Source organism: Triticum dicoccoides, chromosome 4A (genome assembly GCF_002162155.2).
Source record: "Triticum dicoccoides isolate Atlit2015 ecotype Zavitan chromosome 4A, WEW_v2.0, whole genome shotgun sequence".
In the NCBI taxonomy this organism is placed as follows: Eukaryota; Viridiplantae; Streptophyta; class Magnoliopsida; order Poales; family Poaceae; genus Triticum; species Triticum dicoccoides.
This window is the reverse complement of record NC_041386.1, coordinates 164,509,529-164,523,588: the sequence shown is the minus strand read 5'-3', so window position 1 is coordinate 164,523,588 and position 14,060 is coordinate 164,509,529. Positions and strand designations below refer to the sequence as shown.

The window sequence follows — 14,060 nt, the reverse complement described above, 5'->3', positions numbered from 1 at the left end:
GCGCCGGCCGCCGCCGACCGCCTCCTCGCGTGGTCACCGCGCCACCACCCGGCTCCGGCCTCCTCCTCCCTCCTCAGCCACCGCGGCCCCCAGCTCCGGCGAGCTCCGAGCAGGCGAGCACTATTCCGGCGAGATCCGGCCGCGCCTCGGTTTCCGTGCAAACCGTAGATCTGTCCCGGAGAGGTTGATTTTTTTCATTAAGTCCCAGAAATTTCAGTCCATGTGCATAAGTTCGCAGCTTCGTAACTTTGCTTCCGTAGCTCCGATTCATGCATATAGCATATCAAAATGTTCATCTCAGAGAGTACATCATTTCATTCCATTGCGTCTTTTTCATGTGAGCTCATCTTGATACCCGAAATGCTGTTAGAAAAGGGCTACTTGAGATAATTGTCAGATCTGCTACTCCATTTAGGTTTTTGTCATTTTTGCCATGATTAATGTGTGCATGATATGCCCTGATGCTCTACATGTGTTTTGTTAAGGATTTTGTCATCTTTTCAGAGGTGCAATCCATGTATTTTTATGATGTGTGTGGTGACTTGTGCAAGCTTGCAAAGTGGTGCACTTGCTAATTCTGTTTTCAGGCACTTAGTAATTTCACTAAGTCCTGGAGCTGTTTATCTCATGTTGTCATATGTTCATGTTGTTTCCGAGGGATCCGTGCCTCTTTTGAGGATGTTCATTAAGGATGTTTTGTTAATATTGTAGTGCTCTATCCATACATGTCTTTGTTTGCAATTATGGAGCATCCTAGCTTGAGTAAACCGAGCTCTACTTTTGCTACTTTGTGAATCTGGATAGATTGTCAACTTGTTTGCAATTTTGCCGGTGATGTTGTAGTTGATCCGTGCATGCTATGTTGTTGTTCTTGCCATGTCTAGCTTGTATTTTGTACCTTCTTGATGGAGGTATGCTTGTCTTGCCATGACTTGCACCGTAGTGAGTGCATCGAGCTTGTAAACATGCCTACTTGAGTTATATTTCAGCTTGTGTCAGTTTTCACTAAGTCTGAAAACTGATTATGTTTTTGCTATATTCACATGCTTGCAATTGTATTTTCTGATCCCTTTTGTCTCAAGGTCACTAAGGGACTTTTGTTAAGCTCTTTGAGTAGCTCCATGCCATGCTTTACTTTGTCATGTTCAGGTCCTGTAGCATGTAGTTTTGTTGCTCCGAAGAGGGCTACCTGGTCTGAAATTCCAGACAAGTGTTAATTTCACTAAGTCTGAGAACTGTTTGTCATATGCATTTTTTCCATGCTTGTTTGAACCTGTTAATGGATGATTTGGCCGTAGCTCAGTGCTAGACTTTTGTTAAGCATCTTGTGTGCATCTCTGCCATGTATTTTTTGTCATATTTGGTGGCTGTAGTATGTTCATTTCGTTGCATTTAGATGCCTACTTGCTGTAAATCGCAGACCGGTGTCATTTTTGAATCGCTTGCCATTTCCAAACCTTAACTCTGATTCCGGTGTTCTTTATATCGTTTTCAAGCGATTTCGTCTCATGTTTCCAGTGGCACACTTGGTTTTCCAAGTTGAGGCCAGGTTCATGCATTTCCTGTCATATCTTGCATTTTGCATCCCGCATCGCATCCCGCATAGCATATCATCATTGCTTTATATTGCTTGGCCTTGCACGTGGTTGATTGTATCCTTGTTGCTTGTTTCTATTGTTTGGGTAGAGCCGGAAGATGAGTTCACTAACGAGGAGCCCATTGAGTTTGCTTTCGAGGATCCAGTCAATTCTGACAACTGTGCAGGCAAGATGATCATACCCTCGAAATCACTACTATCTTTGCTATGCTAGTTTGCTCGCTCTTTTGCTATGCCAATGCTACGATGCCTACCATTTGCTTGAAAGCCTCCCAAATTGCCATGTCAAACCTCTAACCCACCATTGTCCTAGCAAATCGTTGATTGGCTATGTTACCGCTTTGCTCAGTCCCTCTTATAGCGTTACTAGTTGCAGGTGAAGATCGGAGGCCGTTCCTTATTGGAATATTTATTTTCTTGTTGGGATATCATCATATTATCTTGTTATCTTAATGCATCTATACACTTGGTAAAGGGTGGAAGGCTCGGCCTCTCGCCTAGTGTTTTGTTCCACTCTTGCCGCCCCAGTTTCCGTCATATCGGTGTTATGTTCCCGGATTTTGCGTTCCTTACGCGGTTGGGTTATAATGGGAACCCCTTGATAGTTCGCCTTGATTAAAGCTTTTCCAGCAATGCCCAACCTTGGTTTTACCATTTGCCACCTAGCCTCTTGTTCCCTTGGGTTACCGGAGCCCAAGGGTCATCTTATTTTTAACCCCCTCCCCCCCCGGGCCAGTGCTCCCTCTGAGTGTTGGTCCGAACTGAGCTGCCTGCGGGGCCACCTCGGGGAAACTTGAGGGTTGGTTTTACTCGTAGCTAGTCTCATCTGAGTGTGCCCTGAGAACGAGATATGTGCAGCTCCTATCGGGATTTGTCGGCACATTCGGGCGGTGTTGCTGGTCTTGTTTTAACCTGTCGAAGTGTCTTGAATTACCGAGATACCGAGTCTGATCGGAATGTCTTGGGAGGAGGTCTATTCCTTCATTGACCGTGAGAGCTTGTCATGGGCTAAGTTGGGACTCCCCTGCAGGGATTTGAACTTTCAAAAGCCGTGCCCGCGGTTATGGGCAGATGGCAATTTGTTAATGTCCGGTTGTAGATAACTTGAACCTTAATTTAATTAAAATGAATCAACTGAGTGTGTTACCGTGATGGCCTCTTCTCGGCGGAGTCCGGGAGGTGGACACTGTGTTGGAGTAATATTTGCGCAGGTTGCTCTCTAGCTTCTCGCTCGTGCTTTGCCTTCTCTTCTCGCTCTCTTTTGCGAATAAGTTAGCCACCATACTTGCTAGTCGCTTGCTGCAGCTCCACTCATATTTTACCTTGCCTTACCTATAAGCTTAAATAGTCTTGATCGCGAGGGTGCGAGATTGCTGAGTCCCTGTGGCTCACAGATTACTATTACACCAGATGCAGGGCCTGATGATTCCGCTCCAGGAGACGCGTATGAGCTCAAGTGGGAGTTCGACGAAGACTCTCAACGTTACTATGTTTCCTTTCCCGACGATCAGTAGTGGTGCCCAGTTGGGGGTGATTGGGACGGTGTCGCATGTTGGGTTCTCTTTTATTTTGGCGCCGTAGTCGGGCCATGAGTGTTTGGATGATGTAATGTTAATTATGCACTTGATTGACGTGGCGAGTGTAAGCCAACTATGTTATCTCCCCTTTATTATTATTTATATTACATGGGATGTTGTGAAGATTGCCTAACTTGCGACTTATGCCTTCAATGCGATTATGCCTCTAAGTCGTGCCTCGACACGTGAGAGCTATAGTCGCATCGAGGGTGTTACAGATAGTGACCATGATCTTGATGATGCGATGAGATACTTTGGTCTTATGGCTAATCTTCGCGGCTACATGGCTGGAGGAAAGGAATGGGTCCTTGATAGTGGATGTACTGATCATATGACCGGAGACAAAGATATGTTTCGTGAGCTTGCTAAAAACGGCGGCCCTCGAAAGTATGTCACTTTTGGTGATAACTCAAAGGGTAAGGTGGTTGGCCTCGGTAAGGTGGCCATCTCACATGATAGCTCCATACAAAATGTCATGCTCGTTGAATCTCTTGGGTACAATTTACTTTCAGTATCTAGACTTGCTGATTTCGATTTCAATGTCCTATTTACTGAAGTAGACTGCCAAGTGTTTCAAAGAGACAATCATAAAATGGTCTTTACCGGTATACGTAGAGGTGATCTTTACATTGTTGATTTCACTAAAAAGGCTCAACCTAGAACTTGCTTAATTGCTAAATCTTCTAAAGGCTGGTTGTGGCATAGAAGGCTAGGTCATGTGGGCATGCGAAATCTTGATAAGCTTATTAAAGGTGATCATATCCTTGGAGTAAAAGATGTTATATTTGACAAGGATAGAATTTGTAGTGCTTGTCAAGCAGGAAAACAAGTTGGAGGGAGTCACCCCGTGAAGAACATCATGACCACGAGAAGACCACTCTCGCTACTTCACATGGATCTCTTTGGTCCCAATGCCTACAAGAGTCTCGGTGGTCACTCATTTGGTCTAGTCATAGTCAATGATTTTTCAAGATTTACGTGGGTGTTCTTCCTTGATGATAAATTGCAGGTCCAAAAGATCTTCATAAACTTCATCTAGATTTCCTTTCTGTTTATTTGTGTTCTGCATTCCCTGCATCCAATTCATTGCAAATCTTTCAGCAAATTCCTTGCAAATCCTTGTGAGATTTTATCTGCCTAGTGAGCTGAGGTGACAAGTGTTTTCACTGTGATGAACTCGGTCACACCGGCTTGTTTCCTTCGGTCCAATCAAATCCTTTCGGCGCCACCGAAACACACAACTCGGTGCTACCGACTTCACTGCAGGAAAGACAGCTTGCCACTTGTTCCTACATTCTTTTTGCTCCAGCTCCACTCAATGATTCTTGTCCTCTACCAGCATCACATTCGACTTGCTACTTTGCTTTGTGACTCAAGGACCAAACCCATCTGTAACAAAATCCAGAAGAGCCCCTTCTTGGAAATTGATGTCAAAGGGGGAGAGAGAGACCACATCAAAGCTTAAGAGAGAGATCACATCAAAGCTTAAGCTTAATCATTTCTATAGGGGGAGATCATACTCAGGGGGAGAGTGTAAGCAACCCCAGATGCTTGGTGTTCAAGAGGAGAGAAGTTACATGTCTTTAAGAGGGGAAAGACATATTCAAAGTTGATTGTTTGCATTAGCTCTGTTTCTTTTCTTTGCTCTGATTTTCTGTTCCCTATCTTCTCCCAATATCCCATGCAAGATGCAGGGGGAGCAAGACATCTAAGGGAAGGAAATCCTTGAATTCATTGCACATTTTTACCTTTGGGGACATGTCTATAACCAATAGGGTACTCAGTACTCACTCCCTACATGTCATCCCAGTCTTGGTACTCTTGTGGTTTCTTTTGTTCGCTCTGGCTAGTAGGTGTATCTGTGTTATCTAACCTTGTTTACTCAGGTTCATTCCTTCATAAGCCAACTCAAGACCACAAGGTAAGTGTATGCATCACAACCATGTGTATGAGGATTTCTTGCTGATGTACATACTGTTTGCAAGAAGGACTCATGAGCATGAAGGTACATTTCCTATATTCACATCATTTGCTCTGATGCATATAGCCAAGATACATATAACACATTTCTTACTCTGTCATGCTTATACATTCACATGCTCCTATATTCCATATTTACATGATTGCATACATGTAGGGGGGGCCTATGCTTGTTACATGTCTTTCCAAAGCTTTACTTGTTATTCTCTATATCTTTATCTAAAGCTTTGATGTATGTTGTCATCATTTACCAAAAAAGGGGAGATTGAAAGCACAAGTGCTCCCTAGGTGATTTTGGTAATTAATGTCAACATATATCTTGTTGGACTAATACTTCTACCTAGTATGTTTCAGATAAGTTCAACAATGGAGTGGCATGGACTAGAGGATGTGGAACCCCTTCAAGATGCTGAGGACAAAGGATTGGCTCAAGCTCAAAGCTCAGGACTCTACATTTTATTTTAGTGATCCAAGATCACATTGAGTCCATAGGAAAGCCAATACTATTAAGAGGAGATGAGGTGTTGCCTAATGGCTTGCTTGCTCAAAGTGCTTAGTGATATGCTCCAAAGCCCTCAACCACTTTCTCATATCCACATATGTCCCAAACCAAAAGTCAAACTCGGCCCCATCGAAACTTTCTATCCGGCGCCACCGAGTTCAGTTGACAAAGCCACTGCCAGAAAACCTAATCAATTCGGTCTCACCAATGGGATCTCGGTCTCACCGAGATGGGCTTGCAAACTCTTTGTTGCCTATTGTAATAATTTTGGTCCCACCGAGACATGTAATCGGTCCCACCGAGTTTGCTTTGCCAACTCTATGTTTTGCTTATTACCCAAATCGGTCCCACCGAGTTTGTGTAATCGGTCAAACCAAGATGAGGCTTTACCCTAACCCTAGCACATCGGTCCCACCGAGTCGATTATATCAGTCCCACCGAAAACCCTAACAGTCACATTTTGAATTAAATCGGTCTGACCGAGTTTCATGATTCGGTCCCATCGAGTTTGGTGATTTGTGTGTAATAGTTAGATTTTGTGTGGAGGCTATTTATACCCCTCCAACCACTCTTCATTCTTGGAGAGAGCCATCAGAACATGCCTACACTTCCAACATACATTTTCTGAGAGAGAACCACCTACACTTGTGTTGAGGTCAAGATATTCCACTCCAACCACATAAATCTTGATCTCTAGCCTTCCCCAAGTTGCTTTCCCCTCAAATCATCTTTCCACCAAATCCAAATCCTGTGAGAGAGAGTTGAGTGTTTGGAAGACTATCATTTGAAGCACAAGAGTAAGGAGTTCATCATCAACACACCATTTGTTACCTCTTGAAGAGTGGTGTCTCCTAGATTGGTTAGGTGTCACTTGGGAGCCTCCGTCAAGATTATGGAGTTGAACCAAGGAGTTTGTAAGGGCAAGGAGATCGCCTACTTCGTGAAGATCTACCCGAGTGAGGCAAGTCCTTCGTGGGCGACGACCATGGTGGGATAGACAAGGTTGCTTCTTCGTGGACCCTTCATGGGTGGAGCCCTCCGTGGACTCGCGCAACCGTTACCCTTCGTGGGTTGAAGTCTCTATCAACGTGGATGTACGATAGCACCACCTATCGGAACCACGCCAAAAATCTCCGTGTCTCCAATTGCGTTTGCACACTCCAATCCCATCCCTTTACATTCTTGCAACTTGCATGTTTTATGTTCCGCTGCTCATATACTCTTGTCATGCTTGCTTGATATGTATTGTGAATGTTTAAACTTGTGCCAAAACTCTACTTAAACCTAAAGAAGTTAAAAACTGTAACTTTTCTTACTTAGAGTCTATTCACCCCCCCCCCCTCTAGACACCTCTTCTCAATCCTTTCAATGGGGCACACCTATTCTTCAGATGTCGCTTCACTGTTAGGCTCTGGAACTTGATCATCTACAAGCTTGGTCTTGCCAACATGGATACTTCTACTTGGCTCACGGAAGACTCCGTCATTGAGTGGTGGGCCAATAGGACCGGCACGAGCACTCCCAACCGAAAGGCCATGGCTTGGCTAACCATGCTTGTTTGTTGGACTGTCTGGAATGAAAGAAACTCTAGGGTCTTCCGCCACAAGGGCGCGCCACCTACAGTTCTGCTCAGCTCCATTCTAGCAGATGCCCACCTTTGACGCACAATGGAGGCAAGGAAACTAGGAGAAATTTTAATGCACGAGTAATTGCCATGTGGCATGTTTTACGTGTCTCGGTTATAATATGGACAAACTCTATTCCTTCTTAATTAATGGACGAGGCAAATCGTTTGCCCCCGTTTCGAAGAAAAAAAAAGTTGTTTTGGTAGAGTTCCGCTGCATGGCTCTGATAAGAGCATCAGCTTATCTACATACTCCCTGGTCTGATCTCTGGTGCACACGATGTTCTTCTTCCTGGAGTAAGTAGAAAATACCACTAGTATTCCCCTAGTAGAATCGAAAAGCAGCAGTAGAAGGAAGGGGACGAAAAGGATAGGCCATGCAGCCCTTGGGAACTGAAAGGGTGGCAAGGCAGCGTCGGCAATCAAACTTACGTACGCCAGCAGCGGCTGCTCTGCTCGCGTCCATCCCGATCGACCCCCCATGTCCTTTTCTCGTGGTGGTGCTCCTCCTCTCCTGCGTAACTAGCTGTGCGAGCACGTACGTGTCACCCCCCACCTCCCCCTCCCTCCCTCCCTCCTTATTTAGCACGACACCTCCCTCTTCCTCCTCTGCACCCACAGCAACAGCTTCCTCTTCCTCCTCAGACCCACCCTCGCTGGCTAGCCGCATCTGCTGCCAAGCTCCAGCCCCGCGCTGTCTGCTAGCTCGTCGAGTTGAAGGTAAGCCGCAAGCCGCAAGCGCCTACCCCTAAATCTATCTGTTCCCTACTGTGCGTGTGCGAATTTTGCATTTCTTGTGCTACTCGAGGAGGTACAGCTCTGATCTGGAATAGGTGTTGAGATTATGCATGCGCTGCGCTTCATGCGCATTTGCTAGCTCATTGGTTTCATGCCCTGTCAAAGATTTTACTACGACTCATTTCTCTTTGCTCTGTTCATTTGAGTAGTACACACACTGTTTTAAGCGAGGATTCTCTTATCTACCTTACTCCCAAAAGCAGCAGTAACCAGTACACATCTGTAAACTGCTTTCTGGAAATGTTTTGTCATCCTAGGTGACTGTCGGGTAGGATCATAGGTTACCAACTAGATTCTTCCTATGCTATGTCTATGTGGTCTCCATGTATGTAGTACCTGCCATGTACTTTTCATGATTTTTTCGCCTTTCGGCCGCAGGCACATGTGTTTACTTTGGGATGATGCATCTCATGGTCTTCGCCACCTTTTTTTGTTGTTGTAGATATGTCTTTGCCACCTTTTATATACTAGTAAAGTCAAAGTGGGTTGAGTGTTTTGGACCAGGCTGGTCATTTTATATTTTTGATGATCAGGTGTTGTTTAGTGTTCCTGAGATCTTTAGGATCTACAATACTTCTACTGTTCTTCCTTTTATCCTTTTTGGGAAAGATGGTAAAGGCTGCCTCATGGTACAACATGAAACAAGAAGATGTTTTACGTCATCTGAATAACCAAATTCATATCAAGTTCACAGTGTCCAAAGCCTGATTTCATTGAGCGACTGCAGATTGTCCAAGAGCATTTTGAAGGTTGACAGTAACCTTCGGTTGTCGGAAGATGTATCGCGCCAAGAGAGCTGCATTGTCACCAAAGGTGAAGCGCCGTGTCGGCAAGTATGAGCTCGGCCGCACCATCGGGGAAGGGACCTTTGCAAAGGTCAGGTTCGCAAAGAACACTGAAACCATGGAGCCTGTTGCTATCAAAATCCTCGACAAGGAGAAGGTTCAGAAGCTCAGATTGGTTGAACAGGTCATTATCACACAATTCCCTCATATGACTTTGTCTAGTTTCTTCATATTCCTTTTATCTGAACATATCATATCATAGATCAGATCATAAGATGCACGTGGTAAAATTTTAAAGTTCAGTCAACCATATCATATCAACTTTCATGACAGATGCACAGTTGCCATCTGTGGTTTTATCTAGTTAATAAATTTCATTATTGTAACCTACATCTTTATATCAAGGAGCTAACTGGAGAAACCATTTATAGCTTCACTGGATGTTGCCGTGTTAGCATGGTGGCATAGGAAGATGTGACTTCAGTTAATAATGATTATGTATCTACATATTTGCATTACATAGCGGTCTTACCCACATGGTGATCTTCCCATTGAAGTCATATCACAAACTCAGTATGTTTTCCTAGTATCTTGTGCAGTTTCCAATCGATGTCTGAACTTTGTGCAAAATTGAACACGAAATTCAATGCCCTCAGTTCCTGTACTTCAGCATATGTGTCCCCTGTTGCACTTTTGGGTGTCCATGTCTTGAGTTCTATTTAATTGCCTTCACTACTTCGGTGTTCTTCCAAGTTCGAAGTTCTAGCCATACAGTTCCCAAACAGGGACTTCTGTTAGCTAGAAAAGAAAAAAAAACATTGACAAGACAGAAACATATTGTTTCATACATGTGCTCATATAGTGATATTTCATATCTGTATCCTAATACTATCCTCAACTCAATGCAGATTAGGCGCGAAATTTGTACTATGAAGTTAATAAAGCATCCTAATGTTGTTCGACTGCACGAGGTAAAGTCCAAAAATCAATCGCGATTCAGGATTTATCGCCATACTTCAATAGATTTGTGTTTATCCATGGCTGCAGTCTTAGTACCTTTTTGCTAATATTTGCTTTTTACCTCAGGTGATGGGAAGTAAAGCAAGAATTTTCATTGTTCTGGAATACATTACTGGAGGGGAACTCTTTGATACCATTGTAAGTGCCAATATGTCATCCATCTTTCTGCAATTGCTGAGGTTGTATTGTCGGTTAGATTTTCATTCATGTTAAATGATCAGCTTTTTAATCTCTTTTATTTGCTGTTATACACAGTATACCAATGGAAGGCTGAAAGAAGAGGAAGCACGCAAATACTTTCAACAGCTGATAAACGCCGTTGACTATTGCCACAGTAGGGGTGTGTATCACAGAGATTTGAAGGTAAATTTTTTTATCTTCCGGGTCATGTGTTCTTCTATGATTAACTATACGCATACAAGTACGGTAAAGTGACAAAATGATGTTAAACTTGCATTCGCAGTTAGAAAATTTGTTGCTTGATGCTGCTGGAAACCTCAAAGTGTCCGACTTCGGTTTAAGTGCTTTAACTGAGCAAGTGAAGGTATTCTTACTACCCCTTTTCGAAAAAATACTCATACTTTGGGTAAATTTCCAACTGGCCACATCATTGCCTTGTGTTGATTCTCACTGTTATTGAAATTCTTCGACTCTACAGGCTGACGGGTTGCTGCACACAACATGCGGAACTCCGAACTATGTTGCTCCTGAGGTAAAAAAAAATTTGGCTTATCATCTTAAGATCATGTGTCCAATCCACTAGAACTATTGTCTAACTTAGATTTCTATGTAGGTGATTGAGGATAGAGGTTATGATGGTGCAGCTGCAGATATCTGGTCTTGCGGGGTAATCCTTTTTATTCTCCTTGCCGGGTTTTTACCTTTCGAGGATGAAAACATCATCGCCCTTTATAAAAAGGTAATACCAATACAGTTCAAAAGATGTAAAAATGCAAAAAACATCGTAGAGGCTTCTTTTCTCAGGGAATATCTTAGATGATATTGTTACTGATTATTTCCTTTTTACTCTCTTCTGGAATAACAGATCTCAGAAGCTCAATTCACATGCCCCTCTTGGTTTTCTACTGGAGCTAAGAAGTTGATTACCAGAATTTTGGACCCTAATCCTGCAACTGTAAGTGGCATACAACTTTTGAATATGGTTGTTGAAATCACTCAAAATAATCCTTTCAATAGAGTCAGACTTGAGAGCAGCACTATTAAAGAAACACCAGTAGTCCTTGATTTGAATCTCAGTACTGGAAAAAAGTTATAGAATCCCAACTCATCCGTCCTGTTTTTGTTGTTGAATGTTGAACAGCGTATCACCATTCCTCAGATACTGGAGGATCCTTGGTTCAAAAAGGGATTCAAGCCACCTGTTTTTGACGACAAGTATGAAACTAGCTTCGAAGATGTCTATGCTGCATTTGGAGACTCAGAGGTGAGGTAGTTGACCTATATAGTTAAAATACTTACATTTGTGGTTGGAATAAGTTGATTAACTATATGCATGTCTTAATAATTTACCAGGACCAGCATGTGAAAGAGGAGACTGAACATAAGCCAACCTCAATGAATGCATTTGAACTGATTTCACTGAATCAGGGATTGAATCTGGACAATTTGTTCGAGGCAAAGGAGGTCAGAACTGAAAATTCTGAAATATTTCTGCTGCAGACATCCATTATATGTCTTATTATGTGTGGTTTCCCATAGTCTATTGCCTGTTTGTTGCCTATGATTTTCTTTAGAAACTACATATCATTGCAATGTACTTATCTGTATGAATTATGTCGCAGGAGCATAAAAGAGAGACACGATTCACGTCGCAATGCCCTCCAAAAGAAATCATCAGCAAGATTGCGGAAGCTGCAAGGCCACTTGGATTTGACATTCAGAAGAAAAACTACAAGGTATTCATATTATTATTGTCTATATGTGCACACATCTTCTGTTACAACTAAATTTTTGTATACATGTTAGCACATATTCGGAGTTGGCAGGAAATTGAACTAGTTTTGATTTTGTTATTTCCAGATGCGGATGGAGAACCCGAAAGCAGGTAGAAAAGGCAATCTCAATGTTGCAACCGAGGTAAGTGAAAACACCACGCAAACAAACAAACTACTTTGAACACTAAAGAAGGATTACCCATTCATATATGTTTTTATGTGGCAACCTTCAGGTGTTTCAAGTAGCTCCATCCCTACATGTGGTTGAGCTGAAAAAGGCGAAGGGGGATACTCTGGAATTTCAAATGGTACCACCATAGCATCCCCCCTTTGCCATTCAAATTCTCTGCGAATTTAACTACTGTCAAAGCATTGCTTTCACAAGCAAGTAACAAGAGTTTATTTTACTGTGAAACAGTTCTACAGATCTCTCTCGACCCAGCTCAAGGATGTAGTTTGGAAGTGCGGCGGCGAGGTAGAAGATAACAGCACCGCGGCATGAAGCGCAATTTTCCATGTACATAGTCCCTAGTTCATATGTGGGATGGATGGCGGGTGTTGGCTGCGGAATGGGTTGTGCAGACCGAGTTCTTTCGTTGGTTTGTTGATGATGATGATGAATAGGCTCCGATGAAACAGCGGGCGCGCAGCCAGCTGTGGAAGAGCCTATCTATGGCTTCGTTAGTTTGCTTATTACATATTCATGGTCCAGAGGGAGATTAAAGCCAGAGGCGAAAGGCCGTATTGTTGCAAGATTGTATTGGTAGGAGGTTATATTGAACAGCGCAATGTGTTACTTTGTTCTCTACTCTACTTAGCATTGTACTGTACTAGTAGTAGCTATAGCCGGGGAGATGTCTCTGTAGTATGAGATTCTGAATAAATAAATAAACCGCTGATCCTTGTCGGCGATGCTGCGTGTGTGAAGGAAGGAAGGAAGCTCATGGAATCGTAACTGACCAGTGAGAATGAAACCGATGTGAGTGTGGATGCTCTCCAAATTGCCAACAGAAAAATGTAGTCGGACCAGCGACGAACTCTCGCATGTGCGGGCAAAGATGAAAGCCTGGCAAGTTGTGAGCCGAGGCGCCGATTCTGCCATGTCTCCCTCTGCTTCCGCCCACGGCAGCGTCCATGCCCCGCCGGTTGGCCGGATTTTTCTCAGCTTTGATTCGCTCTCTCGCGCCGCGGCGCCGATGTTCTCAGGACCCGGTTACCGCCGCGGTGGCCTTGACCGGAGGGGATTCCTATACGGCGCGCTGGGCGTTCGTATGGGCCGGCCCATTTTCCTTTCGTTTTTTGTCTTTTTCTTTTTTCCGTTTATTATTTTTCTTTTATGTTTTCCTTTTATTTTCACTTTTTTCTTTTAAAATTTTCATTTTTTTAAGAATTCTCTTTTTAAATTCACCAATATTTTTTTCCTTATCAAATTCAAAAAATGTTCATCAAATTCGAAATTTGTTCATCGATTACAAGTTATGTTCATTGAACTCAAAATTTGTTCACTCATTTTTCAAAAGAAATGTTTTTGAATACAAAATTTGTTCATTAAGTTCAAAAAATATTCATCGAATTCAATTTTTTTCATCAAATACAAAAAAATGTTCATAATTTTTATAAAATGTTCATAACTTTTTCATCAAAATATGAAAATGTCTTCAAAACTATTTTTATTTCTGTTTCCAATGGCATTTTCCTTGGTATAAGACAGAATACCAAATTTGTTTATTCTTTCAAACTCATCATCAACAAAAAGAGAAATCAGCAAAAAATTCTTGGGGGAAATGAAACATATGTGATTGAAACGTACGAACCCCCGCTAAAAAAAAGTACGAACCCGAGTCACGAGCGGACAAGCGGGAAAAAAAGTAGCGAACGAGCGAGACTTGGGCTAGACCAACTAAGAGCATCTCCAGCCACGTCCCCCAAGACAATTTTTCGATCGGCGTCAAAAAATCGGTCCAGTCGCGTCCTCAAGGGCTCAATTTTCGTCGGCTCAGATCGAAATTGGCGCCGGTGGACCCAACCCGAACCCGACGCGCTGGGGCATTCGGGGGCGCCGGGCAAATGGTTTTTGACGCGAAAGAACCGCGGGCCCTCCTTGCCATCGACTCATCTCGCTTCTCGTAGCTTCGTCGTCCTCATCGCCTCGTTTCCCGCGGCGAATCAATGCCGCGGGCCCTCCTTGCCATTGATGCCTCACGGGCGACGCAGTGAAGGCG

At 43.3% G+C, this 14,060-nt stretch overlaps 1 protein-coding gene across 2 annotated transcripts in view; it reads left to right on the top strand.

Annotated features, from left to right (window-relative positions):
* LOC119285540 (CBL-interacting protein kinase 31) overlaps nt 1-12,751 on the top strand; it is a 14,155-nt gene extending 1,404 nt beyond the window's left edge. Inside the window, exons 2-19 of one of the 2 annotated variants that reach the window (XM_037564837.1) lie at nt 3,393-3,926; nt 5,028-5,095; nt 8,612-8,707; nt 8,856-9,047; nt 9,772-9,834; nt 9,950-10,021; nt 10,139-10,246; nt 10,347-10,427; nt 10,542-10,595; nt 10,677-10,802; nt 10,929-11,018; nt 11,205-11,327; nt 11,417-11,527; nt 11,686-11,799; nt 11,924-11,980; nt 12,072-12,146; nt 12,257-12,313; nt 12,463-12,750. In XM_037564837.1, coding sequence (XP_037420734.1) covers nt 3,393-3,926; nt 5,028-5,095; nt 8,612-8,707; nt 8,856-9,047; nt 9,772-9,834; nt 9,950-10,021; nt 10,139-10,246; nt 10,347-10,427; nt 10,542-10,595; nt 10,677-10,802; nt 10,929-11,018; nt 11,205-11,327; nt 11,417-11,527; nt 11,686-11,799; nt 11,924-11,980; nt 12,072-12,146; nt 12,257-12,313; nt 12,463-12,561 — 2,120 coding nt within the window. In that variant the 3' untranslated portion in view covers nt 12,562-12,750. Of the gene's footprint in view, nt 1-3,392; nt 3,927-5,027; nt 5,096-7,855; nt 8,001-8,611; nt 8,708-8,805; nt 9,048-9,771; nt 9,835-9,949; nt 10,022-10,138; nt 10,247-10,346; nt 10,428-10,541; nt 10,596-10,676; nt 10,803-10,928; nt 11,019-11,204; nt 11,328-11,416; nt 11,528-11,685; nt 11,800-11,923; nt 11,981-12,071; nt 12,147-12,256 lie in introns of those variants that run through there. The other variant, XM_037564838.1, reaches the window with a different exon arrangement.
* The last annotated feature ends 1,309 nt before the right edge of the window (nt 12,752-14,060 follow it).